General features: G+C 46.4%; 1 protein-coding gene and 1 gene segment (V, D, J or C); one reads left to right on the top strand and one right to left on the bottom strand.

Moving 5' to 3' along the window:
- LOC108386584 (zinc finger protein 280B) overlaps positions 1–19,324 on the bottom strand; it is a 135,413-nt gene that overhangs the window by 18,022 nt on the left and 98,067 nt on the right. The gene's annotated exons all lie outside the window — the stretch shown is intronic.
- Positions 1,170–1,855, top strand: LOC140846481 (immunoglobulin lambda variable 1-40-like). The segment is given in 2 exon segments: positions 1,170–1,306; positions 1,416–1,855. Coding segments are annotated over 2 exon segments (471 nt in total).

Genomic DNA, 19,324 nt, shown 5'->3' on the forward strand with positions numbered 1-19,324 from the left:
GGGTGAAAAACACTACAGAATTCATGTGCAGCACGTGGCATCCCAGGATCCAGGAACGTGGCCAGGGATTTATGAACAGAGACTGGCCTGGGGAGCTGCAGACGTCAGCTGGGCTGCGAGGGCTCTGGGCCACGGGGAAGCATGTGCCTGTGACCAGCAGGGGGCGCTGTGGGGGCTGCCCTGTGGTCTCTACACTGAGGCTCAGTGAGGACCATTCCCTCAAGGGAGCCTGGGCCTGGGGTCTAAGCCACCCTGCGCTCACTGCCAGGGACTCAGCAGCTGTGTCCCCTCCAGCCTGGCAGAGTCCCCTGAGCAGGGACGTTTGTGTGGTCAGAGCAAGTAGTTCCTGTTGCAGTCGGGGACCGCGAAAATGAGAAACCGAGTCAGAATGACACTTACTGCAGACGGTTTAGACTTCTTTGGAGACTAAGCACCAGGTCAGCGCTTCCGCGCGCATTTATTAAGTTACAGCAAGTAAAAAGACAGGCATCAATTAATGTTTATTGGATGAGTTTTTCATCACACTGAACAATTGCAAACTAATCACCTCTTACAAGTTTCTCTTATGTCTTGTCAAGTCATCCTGCCACGTGAGTCTCACGGTATGTACCTTGTCTGGGTTTGCCTCGGAAAGGATCACGGGAACTGTTTGCAGTCCTTGTCACACGCCTCATGACCCGCACCAGATTCCAAGACGCAGCACCTACTGTTCTGCTCTCTTAGAACAGTTTCGGCTACAGATTAAGCTTAAGCAGGAAATAAATTGCAGCAAGATGAACTGCTGGGGTATCTACACTGGGGTATGTACAGGTTCCTCCCAGGGCCCTCCTGGCCTGGCCCTGAAGCAGGGACAGTGGCCAGAGTGATGGGGGTGGGGCTGTCTCAGCTGGGCTCTGGGCACAATGTCACACACAGTGTCTGGGCCTGGGCCTGGACACCAGGGGGCGATCGGGGCCCATCCTGAGGGGTCTGGGAGGGCAGAGCTGGGCCCTGCCACTTGGCACTCCTGTGCCCTCTGCTCAGGGCTCCCAGCTGTGACCTGCCCTCCCTGGGGCCCCACACAGCACTGCCCCACCTCCCCTTAGCTCCTCAGGCACAGGGGCCTGAACCGGAGCCCAGGGAGGTCAGGGTCCTGGGGGGCCTCATTTGCATGAATGGCCCCGCCCCCCCATCAGCGCATGAAGAGGGGAAGGGGGAAGCTGGGGGCAGCTCTGCTCCAGTGTCCGGGCCACAGAAGGCAGGACTTGGGGAGACTCCACCATGGCCTGGGCCCCTCTGCTCCTCACCCTCCTGGCTCAGTGCACAGGTGACAGGACAAGGGAACAGGAATGGGTCTGGGGGGACACGGAGGCCATGCTGCCTCCTCTTGTCCCCAGACCCCAGCATCACCGTCTCTGTGTCTCTCCCGCTTGCAGGGTCCTGGGCCCAGTCTGTGCTGACTCAGCCCCCCTCGGTGTCGGGGTCCCCGGGCCAGAGGGTCACCATCCCCTGCACTGGAAGCAGCTCCAACATTGAGAATTACTTCGTGAACTGGTACCAGCAGCTCCCAGGATCGGCCCCCAGACTCCTCATCTATGGTGATAGTAACAGAGCCTCGGGGGTCCCGGACCGATTCTCTGGCTCCAACTCTGGCAGCTCCGGCTCCCTGACCATCACTGGGCTGCAGGCTGAGGACGAGGCCGACTATTACTGCTCATCATGGGACGGCAGCTTTGAAGGTGTCACAGTGCTTCAGGCCTGTGGGGAAGTGAGACAAAAACCCCGCCGTCCCCTGGCACTGGGGTTCCAGGGCAGCCCCGTCCTCAGGCCGCGTCAGCTGTGCCCTTGTCTGTTTGGCTGAGGACTGGGCTCTGAGCACCAGCCCTGGGAACGGGCCCGGGAAACCTGTCCTCGTCCTCACAGATTCTTCCTCTGAGGCTTGTCCTTGTTGTCAACACCGGGAACGATTTGCCCAAATTGAGCTGAAACTGCTGGATGCTGGGCAGGCCGCCCTGGGGACAGCATCCACGAGGGGAGCGTCACTCTGTCGGGGCTGCGTCACACCCGCCACAGACTGGGGGGGCGCAGCCCGTGGACCCGTCTCTTCTCCCCGTCCTGGCGCTGGAAGTCCAAGGTCACGGCGCAGGCAGGCCTGCTGTCCCTGCAGCCTCTCTCCTTTGCCTGCGGAGGCCCAGGCTCCCCGCATCCTCACGGGGCCCTTCCCTGCACTCAGCCCTGGTTGCTCCTCTTTCTGTAAAGGCACCAGCCGCGTTTGTTGAGGGCTCATGACTTCATTTACCTTAATTTCCTCTTTAAATCGTGCATACAGTTGCACTGGGGTTGGGGTTTCCACACAGGGTTTTGTGGGGACACAGCTCAAGCCTTATCAGGGGGTCAGGACAGAAGCAGGGACCCAGGGCCCAGCCGTGTCTGCCTCGGAGTAATCAGCTGCCCAGATGAAGGGCATCCTCACCTTTTACTGAAACCCACGGTGACCCAGACGCGGGTCCAGGGGCCCAGGGCACAGTGTTGAGAGGACAGGAAGGGCCGAAGGGCCGCAGGTGCAGGGAGCCGACAGCGTCCGAGGAGGAGAGACGCGTCCCGGGAGAGTGAGGGGAGGCGGGGGCAGGGAAGGAGTGGAGAGGCTGGCAGGGGCCCCCGAGTCTGGGGTCGCGGTGAGGTCCCTGTGCTGCCCAGAGGGTGGGGCAACAGGAGGTGGGATGCAGGACCAGGTGGGGCTGTGGTGACGTCCAGGTGAGACAAGAGGCTGGACCAGGGGGCAGGGGAGGCGGGGAGGGAGGCCCAGACCCCAGGACATGGAGGGAGGGGCTCTGAAGCATGGGGCTGGGAGAGGGAGACCGAGGCAGAGGTCCTGGGAGCCACAGGGGTGGGGGGGCTCAGTGCCCTGAGACCCCATGAGGACCCACTTCCCAGAGGCAGTGAGACTGAGACCCCGCATGCCAGGAAGTGGGCCTGCCCCTGGGGAGGGATGCACACCAGGAGCCATGGGGATGCCCATCACTGGTCAGCCCTGTCTCACTTTGGACAGAATGGTTCCCTGAGCCTGTGGTGATGTCACCATGCTGTGATATGGATGGAATATGAGGGGTGAGCTCATCCCCCACCCTCAGGGCTGCTCCCAGGTCATCACCTTCCCTTCTGGAGAAGCTCAGGGAACCACCATCCCTGCCCATTCCCCTCATATGAGCCATAAGGAGGGGAGATTCTACCCCCGGTTTGTGTGTAGATGCTTCCAGAAAGTTCTTTTCTGCAACAAGGATGGATAAGGACTCTTTGGCTCCACCTCTCATTTTGTGGATAAGGAAAAGGGGCTGCAGGGCGGGACAGGCCAAGGAGGCTCTAGATTGGTGCCCAGGCCTCAGGGCAAGGGGTCTGCAGTCCCCTAAGCTGGGTGGTGGTGGAAGGGTCCACACAGGAACCCAGAAATCCTGCAGGAACTAGAGGCTGTAATGGGAAGCAGGTGTTAGGATGGGGGTGTTATATCCCTGGACAAACTGAGTGTGGCAGGAGCAACAAGGACACACACCTGGAGACGAGAGGGAGGAATCGCCACAGAAAGTTCAGCCCCACCGGGCGTCCTGTGGCAGAGGCAGGGTTGAAGCACTGCTGCCTTTAGGCTGGAGCGCAGGTGAGGTGGCCATGTACTGTGTGGACCCCGTAATGTCACCATGTGACCATGGCCAGTCAGGACCCGGGCCTTCCAGACATGCCCTCAGTCCCTCCTTTGTGAACACCTACGAGGGGAAGTGATGGGCAGTCACCTCCCATGTGTGTCCTCTTCAGGGGCAGCGCCAGGACGCTGGGGCGAGGCTGTGCACTCATCTGTGCCCACACAGCCCCCACCCCCAAGTCCAGTCGGTGTCCAAGGAACAGGCACCATCGCAGAGCTGCCCCTGCCCCCCAGGCCCCGTGGAGCTGGGCCGGGATGGGGCCTGACCTGGGGGAGCCCGCTGCCCACACACCCTGGTCTCTTCCTGAGCCTGAGCTGAGGGCCCCAGGGAGGGAGACCCTCTGGGCAATGTCCCGGAACCCACCCTGTGAGTGAGCACCTGTGCAGCTTAGCAGAGTCCTGCTTATTCCAGTAGGAGGAGGGAAGGGGAGTCACACGGAGACCACGCATGTCAGAGCGGAAGCAGTTCCAAGACACCTCAGGGTGCAATGGGTCTGCAAGAATTCATTCCTTCTGTCTAATGTATAAAATTCTCTGTGATTTAACCAAAAGTCACCTCAAAACAAAGAAGGGTTGTGAGGCTCCAAGATGGCGGCGTGAGTAGAGCAGTGGAAATCTCCTCCCAAAACCACATATATTTATGAAAATATAACAAAGATAACTCTTCCTAGAATAGAGACCAGAGGACACAGGACAACATCCAGACCACATCCACACCTGTGAGAACCCAGCGCCTCACGAAGGGAGTAAGATACAAGCCCCAGCCTGGAGGGACCCGAGCACCCCTTCCCCCAGCTCCCGGTGGGTGGAGAGGAGTCAGCAGGGAGGGAGAGGGAGCCCAGGACTGCTGAGCACTCAGCCCCAGCCATCCGCACCAGAGCGCAGACACAGTGCATGCGTGGGGCCCTGGATACTAGGGAAACAGGGCAGCAGTACTGGTGAGCGGATACCAGAGGCCGATGCCGGAGAACAAAGAAAAGCAAGTGGCTTTTTAAGAAAAAATTATTTATTTAATTATTATTATTTTTTTTTTGCGAGTGGTTTTTGGAAGTATTAAAGGGACAGGGACCCAAAAACTGGATGGAAGCGTCCTGGAAAACTTAGTCCGGCAGCAGGGAATCTGGGGATCTCTGGACACTCTAACCCCCTGGTCAGCAGGGAGCACAGAGGCCCCTCACGGAGATAAATAGCCTCCCAGCCGCTCCCCCTCCAAGGCAACTCCACCATTTTGGAGCAGGAGCCCAAGCCAGGTCACGCCCATAGCAACAGCGGAGATAAACTCCATACCAGCCGGGCAGGAAGCAGAAGCCCTGTCTGTGCGCAGGTGCCCAGCACAAGCCACTAGAGGTCGCTATTCTCCCAGGAGGGGAAGGCCACAAACCAACAAGAAGGAAAGCTCTTCCAGCCGTCACTCGTACCAGCTCTGCAAACTATTTCAAAAAGCAAAATTACAGGCAAACCAAGATCACAGAGAGAGACAACACCAGAGAAGGAGACAGACCTAACCAGTCTTCCTGAAAAAGAATTCAAAATAAAAATCATAAACATGCTGATGGAGATGCAGAGAAATATGCAAGAACTAAGGGGTGAAGTCCAGAGGGAGATCACAGATGCCAGGAAGGAGATCGCAGAAGTGAAACAAACTCTGGAAGGATTTATAAGCAGAATGGATAAGATGCAAGAGGCCATTGATGGAATAGAACCCAGAGAACAGGAATACATAGAAGCTGACATAGAGAGAGATAAAAGGATCTCCAGGAATGAAACAATATTAAGAGAACTGTGTGACCAATCCAAAAGGAACAATATCTGTATTATAGGGGTACCAGAAGAAGAAGAGAGAGAAAAAGGGATAGAAAGTGTCTTTGAAGAAATAATTGCTGAAAACTTCCCCAAACTGGGGGACGAAATAATCGAACAGACCATGGAAATACACAGAACCCCCAACAGAAAGGATCCAAGGAGGACAACACCAAGACACCTAATAATTAAAATGGCAAGGATCGAGGGCAAGGAAAGAGTTTTAAAGGCAGCTAGAGAGAAAAAGGTCACCTATAAAGGAAAACCCATCAGGCTATCATCAGACTTCTCAACAGAAACCCTACAGGCCAGAAGAGAATGGCATGATATACTTAATGCAATGAAACAGAAGGGCCTTGAACCAAGGATACTGTATCCAGCACGATTATCATTTAAATATGATGGTGGGATTAAACAATTCCCAGACAAGCAAATGTTGAGGGAATTTGCCTCCCACAAACCACCTCTACAGGGCATTTTACAGGAACTGCTTTAGATGGGAGCACTCCTAAAAAGAGCACAGAACAAAACACTCAACATATGAAGAATGGAGGAGGAGGAATAAGAAGGGAGAGAAGAAAAGAATATCCAGACAGTGTATATAACAGCTCAATAAGTGAGCTAAGTTAGGCAGTAAGATACCAAAGAGGCTAACCTTGAATATTTGGTAACCATGAATCGAAAGCCTGCAATGGCAATAAGTACATATCTCTCAATAGTCACCCTAAATGTAAATGCACTGAATGCACCAATCAAAAGACACAGAGTAATAGAATGGATAAAAAAGCAAGACCCATCTATATGCTGCTAACAAGAAACTCACCTCAAACCCAAAGACATGCACAGACTAAAAGTCAAGGGATGGAAAAACATTTCAGGCAAACAATAGAGAGAAGAAAGCAGGGGTTGCAGTACTAATATCAGACAAAATAGACTTCAAAACAAAGAAAGTAACAAGAGATAAAGAAGGACATTACATAATGATAGATGGCTCAGTCCAATAAGAGGATATAACCATTATAAATATATATGCATCCAACACAGGAGCACCAGCATATGTGAAACAAATACTAACAGAACTAAAGAGGGAAATAGACTGCAATGCATTCATTTTAGGAGACTTCAACACACCAACCACCCCAAAGGATAGATCCACTGGGCAGAAAATAGGTAAGGACATGGAGGCACTGAACAACACACTAGAACAGATGGACCTAATAGACATCTATAGAACTCTACATCCAAAAGCAACAGGATATACATTCTTCTCAAGTGCACATGGAACATTCTCCAGAATAGACCACATACTAGCTCACAAAAAGAGCCTCAGTAAATTCCAAAATATTGAAATTCTACCAACCAACTTTTCAGACCACAAAGGCATAAAACTAGAAATAAATTCTACAAAGAAAACAAAAAGGCTCACAAACACATGGAGGCTTAACAACATGCTCCTAAATAATCAATAGATCAATGAACAAATTAAAATAGAGATCAAGGAATATATGGAAACAAATGACAACAACAACACCAAGCCCCAACTTCTGTGGGACGCAGTAAAAGCAGTCTTAAGAGGAAAGTATATAGCGATCAAGGCACACTTGAAGAAGGAAGAACAATCCCAAATGAATAGTCTAACATCACAATTATAGAAACTGGAAAAAGAAGAACAAATGAGGCCTAAAGTCAGCAGAAGGAGGGACATAATAAAGATCAGAGACGAAATAAACAAAATTGAGAAGAATAAAACAATAGAAAAAATCAATGAAACCAAGACCTGGTTCTTTGAGAAAATAAACAAAATAGATAAGCCTCTGGCCAAACTTATTAAGAGAAAAAGAGAATCAACACAAATCAACAGAATCAGAAATGAGAACAGAAAAATCATGACAGACTCCACAGAAATATAAAGAATTATTAAAGACTACTATGAAAACCTATATGCCAACAAGCTGGAAAACCTAGAGGAAATGGACAACTTCCTAGAAAAATACAACCTTCCAAGACTGACCAAGGAAGAAACACAAAAGTTAAACAAACCAATTACGAGCAAAGAAATTGAAACGGAAATCAAAAAACTATCCAAGAACAAAATCCCCGGGCCAGACGGATTTACCTCGGAATTTTATCAGACACACAGAGAAGACATGATACCCATTCTCCTTAAAGTGTTCCAAAAAATAGAAGAGGAGGGAATACTCCCAAACTCATTCTATGAAGCCAACATCACCCTAATACCAAAACCAGGCAAAGACCCCACCAAAAAAGAAAATTACAGACCAATATCCCTGATGAATGTAGATGCAAAAATACTCAGTAAAATATTAGCAAACAGAATTCAAAAATATATCAAAAGGATCATACACCATGACCAAGTGGGATTCATCCCAGGGATGCAAGGATGGTACAACATTCGAAAATCCATCAACATCATCCACCACATCAACAAAAAGAAAGACAAAAACCACATGATCATCTCCATAGATGCTGAAAAAGCATTTGACAAAATTCAACATCCATTCATGATTAAAAACTCTCAGCAAAATGGGAATAGAGGGCAAGTACCTCAACATAATAAAGGCCATATATGATAAACCCACAGCCAGCATTATACTGAACAGCGAGAAGCTGAAAGCATTTCCTCTGAGATCAGGAACAAGACAGGGATGCCCACTCTCCCCACTGTTATTTAACATAGTACTGGAGGTCCTAGCCACGGCAATCAGACAAAACAAAGAAATACAAGGAATCCAGATTGGTAAAGAAGAAGTTAAACTGTCACTATTTGCAGATGACATGATATTGTACATTAAAATCTCTAAAGACCAAAACTACTAGAACTGATATTGGAATACAGCAGAGTTGCAGGATACAAAATTAACACACAGAAATCTATAGCTTTCCTATATACTAACAATGAACCAATAGAAAGAGAAATCAGGAAAACAACTCCATTCACAATAGCATCAAAAAGAATAAAATACCTAGGAATAAACCTAACCAAAGAAGTGAAAGACCTATACCCTGAAAACTACAAGTCACTCTTAAGAGAAATTAAAGGGGACACTAACAAATGGAAACTCATCCCATGCTCGTGGCTAGGAAGAATTAATATCGCCAAATGGCCATCCTGCCCAAAGCAATATACATATTTGATGCAATCCCTATCAAATTACCAGCAACATTCTTCAACGAACTGGAACAAATAGTTCAAAAATTCATATGGAAACACCAAAGACCCCAAATAGCCAAAGCAATCCTGAGATAGAAGAATAAAGTAGGGAGGGGTCTCACTCCCCAACTTCAAGCTCTACTACAAAGCTATAGTAATCAAGACAATTTGGTACTGGCCCAAGAACAGAGCCACAGACGAGTGGAACAGATTAGAGACTCCAGACATTAACCCAAACATATGTGGTCAGTTAATATTCAATAAAGGAGCCATGGACATACAATGGCAAAATGACAGTCTCTTCAACAGATGGTGCTGGCAGAACTGTATGGCTACATGTAGGAAAATGTAACTGGACCATTGTCTAACCCCATACACAAAAGTAAATTCAAAATGGATCAAAGACCTGAATGTAAGTCATGAAACCATAAAACTCTTAGAATAAAACATAGGCAGAAACCTCTTAGACATAAACATGAGTGACATCTTCTTGAATATATCTCCCCAGGCAAGGAAAACAACAGCAAAAATGAACAAGTAGGACTATATTAAGCTGAAAAACTTCTGTACAGCAAAAGACACAATCAATAGAACAAAAAGGTACCCTACAGTATGGGAGAATATATTTGTAAATGACAGATCCAATAAAGGTTTGACGTCCAAAATATATAAAGAGCTCACCCACCTCAACAAACAAAAAATAAATAATCCAATTAAATAATGGGCAGAAGAACTGAATAGACAGTTCTCCAAAAAAGAAATTCAGATGGCAAACAGACACATGAAAAGATGCTCCACATTGCTAATTATCAGAGAAATGCAAATTAAAACTACAATGAGATATCACCTCACACCAGTAAGGATGGCTACCATCCAAAAGACAAACAACAAATGTTGGCGAAGTTGTGGAGAAAGGGGAACCCTCCTACACTGCTGGTGGGAATGTAAATTAGTTCCACTATTGTGGAAAGCAGTACGGAGGTTCCTCAAAATGCTCAAAATAGACTTACCATTTGACCTGGGAATTCCACTGCTAGGAATTTACCCTAAGGATGCAGCACTCCAGTTTGAATAAGACAGATGCACCCCTATGTTTATCATAGCACTATTTACAATAGCCAAGAATTGGAAGCAACCTAAGTGTCCATCGGTAGATGAATGGATAAAGAAGATGTGGTACATATACACAATGGAATACTACTCAGCCATAAGAAGAGGGAAAATCCTACCATTTGCAGCAACATGGATGGAGCTGGAGAGTATTATGCTCAGTGAAATAAGCCAAGTGGAGAAAGACAAATACCAAATGATTTCACTCATCTGTGGAGTATAAGAACAAAGGAAAAACTGAAGGAACAAAACAGCAGCAGAATCACAGAACCCAAGAATGGACTGACGGGTACCAAAGGGAAAGGGACTGGGGAGGATGGGTGGTTAGGGAGGGATATGGGGGGGAAGAAGAAAGGGGGTATTATGATTATCATGCATAATGAGGGGGTTGGGAGAAACAGGAGGCTGTACAACACAGAGAAGACAAGTAATGATCCTACAACATTTTGCTATGCTGATGGACAGTGACTGAAAAGGGGTTTGTGGGGGGGGGGACCTGGTATAGGGGAGAGCCTAGTAAACCTAATGTAATTGTAGGTTAATGATAACAAAAAAAAAAGAAAGAAAGAAAAGGGGGATTATTCCCTGATAGGATAAAAGTAACTGTAAATCAACAATTAATGCATGCTTTAAATATCCTTAATTTTGATCATTTAAGGGGTGTCAGATGATCAGCTATGGAAATACATGTTTCTGGTAATATTCCTTCTCTTTAAAAAAAAAGCAGTTCCTGTGTGGTCATCTCCAATAAGTTCTTCACAGTGGTATAAAGGGCATATCAAAGTCTGGGCAAAGGGTTTGTTTGTGTTTATACAGGGGATCAAAGCCTAATTTGGCTACCCAGAAAATGAATTAAGATACAATATGAAGAAGAACTTCCAACATCAACATTCTCTGGAAGACTCGTTCCAGAAGATGATCATCAAAAAATTTCAACAAAGATCCTGGCGCTGTTGCAGTTGTAGCTGCATTCATCCCACCGGTTCCTGGACTTGCCATTGGAATGAAGAAGGAGATATCTAAGCTGGCCTGTGCTTTCAGTAAAGCAACAAATTTGACTGGATCTGTACTGTCGGAACTCAACCAAGAATTAGGAGAAGTGCAAGTTGCAGCGCTCCAAAATCTTGCGACTATAGACTATCTACTGTTAAAAGAACATATGGGATGTGAACAGTTCCCAGGAATGTGTTGTTTTAATTTGTCTGATTTTTCTCAAACTATTCAAATTCATGTAGACAATATCCATCATATCATTGATAAGTTTTCACAAATGCCTAGGATGCCTAACTGGTTTTCTTGGTTTCACTGGAGATGACTGGTAATTGTAAGTCTGCTTTGGTTATGTAGCTGTATTCCTATTATGTTAATGTGTGTATGCAATTTAATTAATAGTTTAAAATCTATACATGCTTATGTTATTCTACAAGATATGTCAAAGAAATAATCAATCTTGTAATGTTTTCTTCCGTCTGCTACTTCTCTAGCTTTTCTTCTTCCTTCCTAATTACAACCCTTAAGTAGAATTCGTGCCTCATATTGAAATTACCAAGTATCATAATTCTTCCAAGTGGTAAAGATACCTCAAGACAAATGCTGGGCATAGAAGCCACAGGGCATAAATCTGCAAAGAAGTAAAAAGCTAACCTTTTCAAACAATATGGCTTCTCTCTCACTTACCAACTTTACATTTCCCTGTATGGCCCCGGAAATGACTGGTTAGCCAGAGACGGGTAAGATACCTCAAGGGAGGAACAACCTAAGACAGGCACAGTCACAGGGGGGCCATCAGGTGAGAAATTGGGGATCAACAGAGATGAGGCTTAAAACCTCACCCCCCCTGTTCTGAGAGAAATCTTCTGCATCCGTGGATGTTTTGTTGCCCTTGTCTAGCTTGGATTAATACTTAGTTTATAGGCACACACCTGATCATCTACATTTGCCCTCTTACAGCACTAAACTATGTTTTCTACCTTTATCTTGCATCTACCTACCACTTCAGCATTTTATTAAAAATAATAATAATAAGGGAGAAATGTGGGATTCACATATAAATCAAGTATAAAAATCAAATGAATAATCATAATTGACCTGATTGTTTATAGTTCATGATGAGTGATCAAAACCACAAGTTTCTGTGATGACTGCCCTTGTACTGTTCACCATGTAAGAACTTGTTCACCATTAAGAACTTGTTTGTTATGCTTCAGAAGATTGGAGACTGTTGAGAATTAGGCTTGGGGTTGATTAATGATTGTTCATTGAGTCCCCTATACAGAATTTTATTGTTGTTAACAACCATATGATCAATAAATATGAGAGATGCCCTGTCAAAAAAAAAAAAAAACAAAGAGGGGTTGCAAGGAAATATTTCAAATGATGGTACAGTTGTAAAAGTGAAATTAAAGAAGAGCATAGATTTTCTTTCTGTGACATTAATGGATTAATTTTAGTAATGACCTTAGATTTTCAAATCCAGTTACACATGGTGATGCATTTAACATCTCCCAGTATCTTAATGGACTATACTGTTTCCAAACCCAGTATTCGGAATGGTTCACCTGACAGTTGCCAGATATAGGGTCACCTGGGAACGGAACTGTACCAGAGCATTCAGAGTTGAATATAAAATGCTGGAAAGAATGTCACATGAAATGGCACCTTGCAGACCTGTGTCCTGGGCTTGCAGAGGGGATCTCTAGTAGGGAGACTTCTCCAAAACAAAACAAAACAAAAGCTGGTAGGGGTCAGTGTGGGAACAATGACACACAACACATATTCCCCATCATAACGGTCTAGGATGCACCCCAGGGCCCCACCCACACCACCCCCTGACCCTGGAGACCATGGCTCCTGTGTGCTCAGAAGCAGGGGATCTGTGGGAGGGAAAGCTCTGGGCACCAAGGAGGACACACATGAGGGGACGGCCCCAGGGTCCAGCACAAAAGGGGACACGTGTCAGCAGTGTGGTCACTGCTCTGGACCTGACTCTGATCTGAGCATTTGAAAGAGAGACACCACCTCAGTCGTGAGTGGAGAGGCGACCAGGATGCCGGGCACAGACTCACCCCTGAGGATTCGGCGTGGGCAGAAAGTCTGCCCAGAGGTGATGGGGAGGTCTCGTAAGGGACACCAGGCCTGGGACTGATGCACGGACAGTGTCCAGAGCAGTGGGGGAGGGGCTGTTTCGGCTGGGCCCTGGGCAGTGTCCACATGGTGTATCTGGGCCTGGACACCAGGGGGCGCTCGGAAAACAACCTGAGCAGTCGGGGAGGGCAGAGCTGGGCCCTGCCACCTGGCACACCCTGTGCCCTCTGCTCAGGGCTCTCAGCTGTGACCTGCCCTTCCTGGGGCCCCACAAAGCCCTGCCCCACCTCCCCCTGAGCTCCTCAGGCACAGGGGCCTGACCCCGGGGCCCAGGAGGGGTCAGAGTCCTGGGGGGCCTCATTTGCATGAGCGGCCCCGCCCCCTCCCAGAGCATGAAGAGGGGAAGGGGGAGGCTGGGGGCAGCTCTGCTCCAGAGTCCTGGCCACAGAAGGAAGGACTCGGGGAGACTCCACCATGGCCTGGGCCCCTCTGCTCCTCACCCTCCTGGCTCAGTGCACAGGTGACAGGACAAGGGAACAGGGACGGGTCTGGGGGGACACGGGGGCCCTGCCGCCTCCTCTTGTCCCCAGACCCCAGCATCACCGTCTCTGTGTCTCTCCCGCTTGCAGGGTCCTGGGCCCAGTCTGGGCTGACTCAGCCGCCCTCGGTGTCGGGGTCCCCGGGCCAGAGGGTCTCCATCCCCTGCTCCAACATCCCTGGCAGTTTGGTGCAGTGGTACCAGCAGTTCACAGGATCGGCCCCCAGACTCCTCATCTATGCTGATAGTAACAGAGCCTCGGGGGTCCCGGACCGATTCTCTGGCTCCAAGTCTGGCAGCTCCGGCTCCCTGACCATCACTGGGCTGCAGGCTGAGGACGAGGCCGACTATTACTGCTCATCATGGGACGGCAGCTTTGAAGGTGTCACAGTGCTTCAGGCCTGTGGGGAAGTGGGACCAAAACCTTGTGCGCAGCCCCGTCCTCTGCCGAGTCAGCCACCTCCTGGGGTTTGTGGTGTCAACTGGGTCCAGACACTCACTCGCTCCCACACCAACAGACCTTTGTCTAGAACATCTGTGTGCATCCGTATTGTGCCCCCACAGTGTGCCCTTGGTAATGACACACTGTGTGATTTTCCCCAATTGAGCAGAACTTACTGGGTCCAGGGGAGGCTGTCCTGGGGACAGAGGCCGTGACGGGTCAGGGCAGGAGCAGGGCCACAGGCTCCACTGTGTCAGCACCAGGACTCATCAAGGATGTGCAGTGTGTGTCCAGGCCTGTGACAGCTGGGTTGGGGCGCACAGAGCTCCTGCCCTGGGAGGAGCCCAGCACCCCTTCCTCACCCGCCAGGAGGGGCACCCAGCAGCTCCTGTTCAGGCTTAGCCTCTGGCTCCCATCACCTTGAGGGTCCCAGGTTCTTCCCGGGGCCCCACCTGGCAGTGAGGGCTCCTCCTGGACCCTCTGTCCTCAGCGTCACTCACAGCAGCCCATCCTGGGCAGAGTGACCAGGGGAGACAGCGTCCGTCCTCCACCAGCTGGGGGCACCGCGTCTGCCCTGAAACTCAGGGGCTGTGGTGGGGGTCCAGCTGAGGCCACCGTACACCTGAGCTCTGACTAAGGATTCCTCCATCAAATGCTGGTTCATTTACCTAGTTCCAGAAGCTTCCGAGAGCTGTCACCGTCCCATTAGGCATCGGTTTGAATGTCTGTTCTCTTTGCTCATTGGACTGATTTCTTCCCTCACTGCTGCACCAGCACCAGAGCATCTAAGGCCGCGTCACACATTCGGGCCTGTCTAGTGACTGCTCGTCTGTCTCATCAATGCTGCAATACAGTCATTGGTTTTCTCTTGTTTAACTGTGTCGCCTAACACTGGGAAATGAGGTGGAATAATGATGGACTTAAAGATCACATCTGTGGCTTCCTGATCTTGGTGGAAATGTCCTCTTCCCCCACCCTGTTAGCTGAGGGTCTGGCTGTGGGACTGTCCTATCTGTTTGGGGTTCAGGGGACAGTGTGCATTACCATATTATCAAGGTATCTGCTTTTTTTATTTTGTTATCATTAATCTACAATTACATGAAGAACATTATGTTTACTAGGCTCTCCTCTACCCCAAGTCCCCCCCACAAACCCTATTACAGTCAGTGTCCATCAGCACAGTAAGATGTTGAAGAATCACTACTTGTCTTCTCTGTGTTGCACGGCCCTCCCCTTTCCCCCACCGCCCACAGTATACATGCTAAACATAATATCCCCTTTCTTCTTCCCCGCCCTTATCCCTCCCTTCCCACCCACCCTCCCCAGTCTCTTTCCCTTTGGTAACTGTTAGTCCATTCTTGGGTTCTGTGAGTCTGCTGCTGTTTTGTTCCTTCAGTTTTTCCTTTGTTCTTATACTCCACAGATGAGTGAAATCATTTGGCACTTGTCTTTCTCCGCTTGGCTTATTTCACTGAGCATAATACCCTCTAGCTACATCCATGTTGATGCAAATGGGATGATTTGTTTGCTTTTTATGGCTGAATGCTATTCCATTGTGTATATGTACCAGATCTTCTTTATCCATTCATCTACCGATGGACACTTAGGTTGCTTCCAATTCTTGGCTATTGTAAATAGTGCTACGATAAACATAGGGGTGCATCTGTCTTTTTCAAACTGGGCTGCTGCATCCTTAGGGTAAATTTCTAGCAGTGGAATTCCTGGGTCAAATGGTAAGTCTATTTTGAGCATTTTGAGGAACCTCCGTACTGCTTTCCACAATAGTGGAACTAATTTACATTCCCACCAGCAGTGTAGGAGGGTTCCCCTTTCTCCACAACCTCGCCAACATTTGTTGTTGTTTGTCTTTTGGATGGTAGCCATCCTTACTGGTGTGAAGTGATATCTCATTGTGGTTTTAATTTGCATTTCTCTGATAACTAGCGATGTGGAGCATCTTTTCATGTGTCTGTTGGCCATCTGAATTTCTTCTTTGGAGAACTGTCTGTTCAGGTCCTCTGCCCATTTTTTAATTGGATTATTTGCTTTTGTTTGTTGAGGTGCGTGAGCTCTTTATATATTTTGGATGTCAAGCCTTTATTGGATCTGTCATTTATGAATATATTCTCCCATACTGTAGGGTACCTTTTTGTTCTATTGATGGTGTCCTTTGCCGTACAGAAGCTTTTCAGCTTGATAGAGTCCCACTTGTTCATTTTTGCTTTTGTTTTCCTTGCCCAGGGAGATATGTTCATGAAGAATCACTCATGTTTATGTCCAATAGATTTTTGCCTATGCTTTTTTCTAAGACTTTTATGGTTTCATGACTTACATTCAGGTCTTTGATCCATTTTGAATTTACTTTTGTGTATGGGGTTAGACAGTGATCCAGTTTCATTCTCCTGCATGTAGCTGTCCAGTTCTGCCAGCACCATCTGTTGAAGAGACTGTCATTTTGCCATTGTATGTCCATGGCTCCTTTATCGAATATTAATTGACCACATATGTTTGGGTTAATGTCTGGAGTCTCTAATCTGTTCCACTGGTCTGTGGCTCTGTTCTCGTGCCAGTACCAAATTGTCTTGATTACTATGGCTTTGTAGTAGAGCCTGAAGTTGGGGAGTGAGATCCCCCCTACTTTATTCTTCTTTCTCAGGATTGCTTTGGCTATTTGGGTTCTTTGGTGTTTCCATATGAATTTTTGAATTATTTGCTCCAGTTCATTGAAGAATGTTGCTGGTAATTTGATAGGGATTGCATCAAATCTGTATATTGCTTTGGGCAGGATGGCCATTTTGACAATATTAATTCTTCCTAGCCACGAGCATGGGATGAGTTTTAGTGTCCCCTTTAATTTCTCTTAAGAGTGACTTGTAGTTTTCAGGGTATAGGTCTTTCTTTAGTTAGGTTTATTCCTAGGTATTTTATTCTTTTTGACGCAATTGTGAATGGAGTTGTTTTCCTGATTTCTCTTTCTATTGGTTCATTGTTAGTATATAGGAAAGCTATAGATTTCTGTGTGTTAATTTTGTATCCTGCAACTTTGCTGTATTCCGATATCAGTTCTAGTAGCTTTGGAGTGGAGTCTTTAGGGTTTTTTATGTACAATATCATGTCATCTGCAAATGGTGACAGTTTAACTTCTTCTTTACCAGTCTGGATTCCTTGTATCTCTTTGTTTTGTCTGATTGCCGTGGCTAGGACCTCCAGTGCTATGTTAAATAACAGTGGGGAGAGTGGGCATCCCTGTGTTGTTCCCGATCTCAGAGGAAAAGCTTTCAGCTTCTCGCTGTTCAGTATGATTGTTGGCTGTGGGTTTATCATATATGGCCGTTATTATGTTGAGGTACTTGCCCTTTATATCCAATTTGCTGAGAGTTTTTATCATGAATGGATGTTGAATTTTGTCAAATGCTTTTTCAGCATCTATGGAGATGATCATGTAGTTTTTGTCTTTCTTTTTGTTTATGTGGTGGATGATGTTGATGGATTTTTGAATGTTGTACCATCCTTGCATCCCTGGGATGAATCCCACTTGGTCATGGTGTATGATCTTTTTGATATATTTTTTAATTCGGTTTGCTAATATTTTATTGAGCTTTTTTGCATCTATGTTCATCAGGGATATTGGTCTGTAATTTTCTTTTTTGGTGGGATCTATGCCTGGTTTTGGTATTAGGGTGATGTTGGCTTCATAGAATGAGTTTGGGAGTATTCCATTCCCTCCTCTTCTGTTTTTTGGAAAACTTTAAGGAGAATGGGTATTATATCTTCTCTCTATGTCTGATAAAATTCCAAGGTAAATCCATCTGGCCTGGTGGTTTTTTCTTGGGTAGTTTTTTTATTACCAATTCAATTTCTTTGCTGGTAATTGGTTTGTTTAGATTTTGTGTTTCTTCCTTGGTCAGTCTTGGAAGGTTGTATTTTTCTAGGAAGTTGTCCATTTCTTCTAGGTTTTCCAGCTTCTTAGCATATAGGTTTTCATAGTAGTCTCTAATAATTCTTTGTATTTCTGTTGGGTCCATCATGATGTTTCCTTTCTCGTTTCTGATTCTGTTGATGTGTGTTGATTCTCTTTTTCTCTTAATAAGTCTGGCTAGAGGCTTATCTATTTTGTTTATTTTCTCAAAGAACCAGCTCTTGGTTCCATTGATTTTTTCTATTGTTTTATTCTTCTCAATTTTTTTTCTTTCTTCTCTGATCTTTATTATGTCCCTCCTTCTGCTGACTTTAGGCCTCATTTGTTCTTCTTTTTCCAATTTCAATAATTGTGAATGTAGACTATTCATTTGGGATTGTTCTTCCTTCCTTAAATATGCCTGGATTGTAACACACTTTCCTCTTAAAACTGCTTTCGCTGAGTCCCACGGAAGTTGGGCCTTTGTGTTGTTGTTGACATTTATTTCCATATATTGCTGGATCTCCATTTTAATTTGGTCTTAAATCCATTCACTATTTAGAAGCATGTTGTTAAGCCTCCATGTGTTTGTGAGCCTTTTTGCTTTCTTTGTACAATTTAGTTCTAGTTTTATACCTTTGTGGTCTGAAAAGTTGGTTGGTAGAATTTCAATCTTTTTGAATTTACTGAGGCTCTTTTTGTGGCCTAGTACGTGGTCTATTCTGGAGAATGTTCCATGTGCACTTGAGAAGAATGTGTATCCTGTTGCTTTTGGATGTGGAGTTCTATAGATGTCTATTAGGTCCATCTGTTCTAGTGTGTTGTTCAGTGCCTGTGTGTCCTTACTTATTTTCTGTCTGGTGGATCTGTCCTTTGGAGTGAGTGGTGTGTTGAAGTCTCCCAGAATGAATGCATTGCAGTCTATTTCCTCCTTTAGTTCTGTTAGTATTTGTTTCACATATGCTGGTGCTCCTGTGTTGGGTGCATATATATTTAGAATGGTTATATCCTCTTGTTGGACTGAGCCCTTTATCATTATGTAGTGTCCTTCTTTATCTCTTGTTACTTTCTTTGTTTTGAAGTCTATTTTGTCTGATACTAGTACTGCAACACCTGGTTTTTTACTCATTGTTGTTTGCATGGAATATCTTTTTCCATCCCTTGACTTTTAGTCTGTGCATGTCTTTGGGTTTGAGGTGAGTCCCTTGTAAGCAGCATATAGATGGGCCTTGCTTTTTTATCCATTCTATTACTCTGTGCCTTTTGATTGGCGCATTCAGTCCATTTACATTTAGTTTGATTATTGAAAGATATGTACTTATTCCCATTGCAGGCTTTAGATTCATGGTTACCAAACATTCAAGGTTAGCTTCTTTAGTATCTTACTGCTTAACTTAACTTGCTTATTGAGCTGTTGTAGACACTGGTGATTTTTTATTTCTCTCCCTTCTTATTGCTCCTCCTCCATTCTTTGTATGTTGGGAGTTTTATGCTGTGCTCTTTTGTGTTTCCTTTAACTGCTTATTTTGGTAGTTGATTTTATTTTTCTCCTTTAGTTAGTATTTGGTGGTCTGCTTTCTTTGCTGTGATTTTATTTTTTCTGGTGATAT

Source organism: Manis javanica, chromosome 15, assembly GCF_040802235.1.
Source record: "Manis javanica isolate MJ-LG chromosome 15, MJ_LKY, whole genome shotgun sequence".
Classification (NCBI taxonomy): Eukaryota; Metazoa; Chordata; class Mammalia; order Pholidota; family Manidae; genus Manis; species Manis javanica.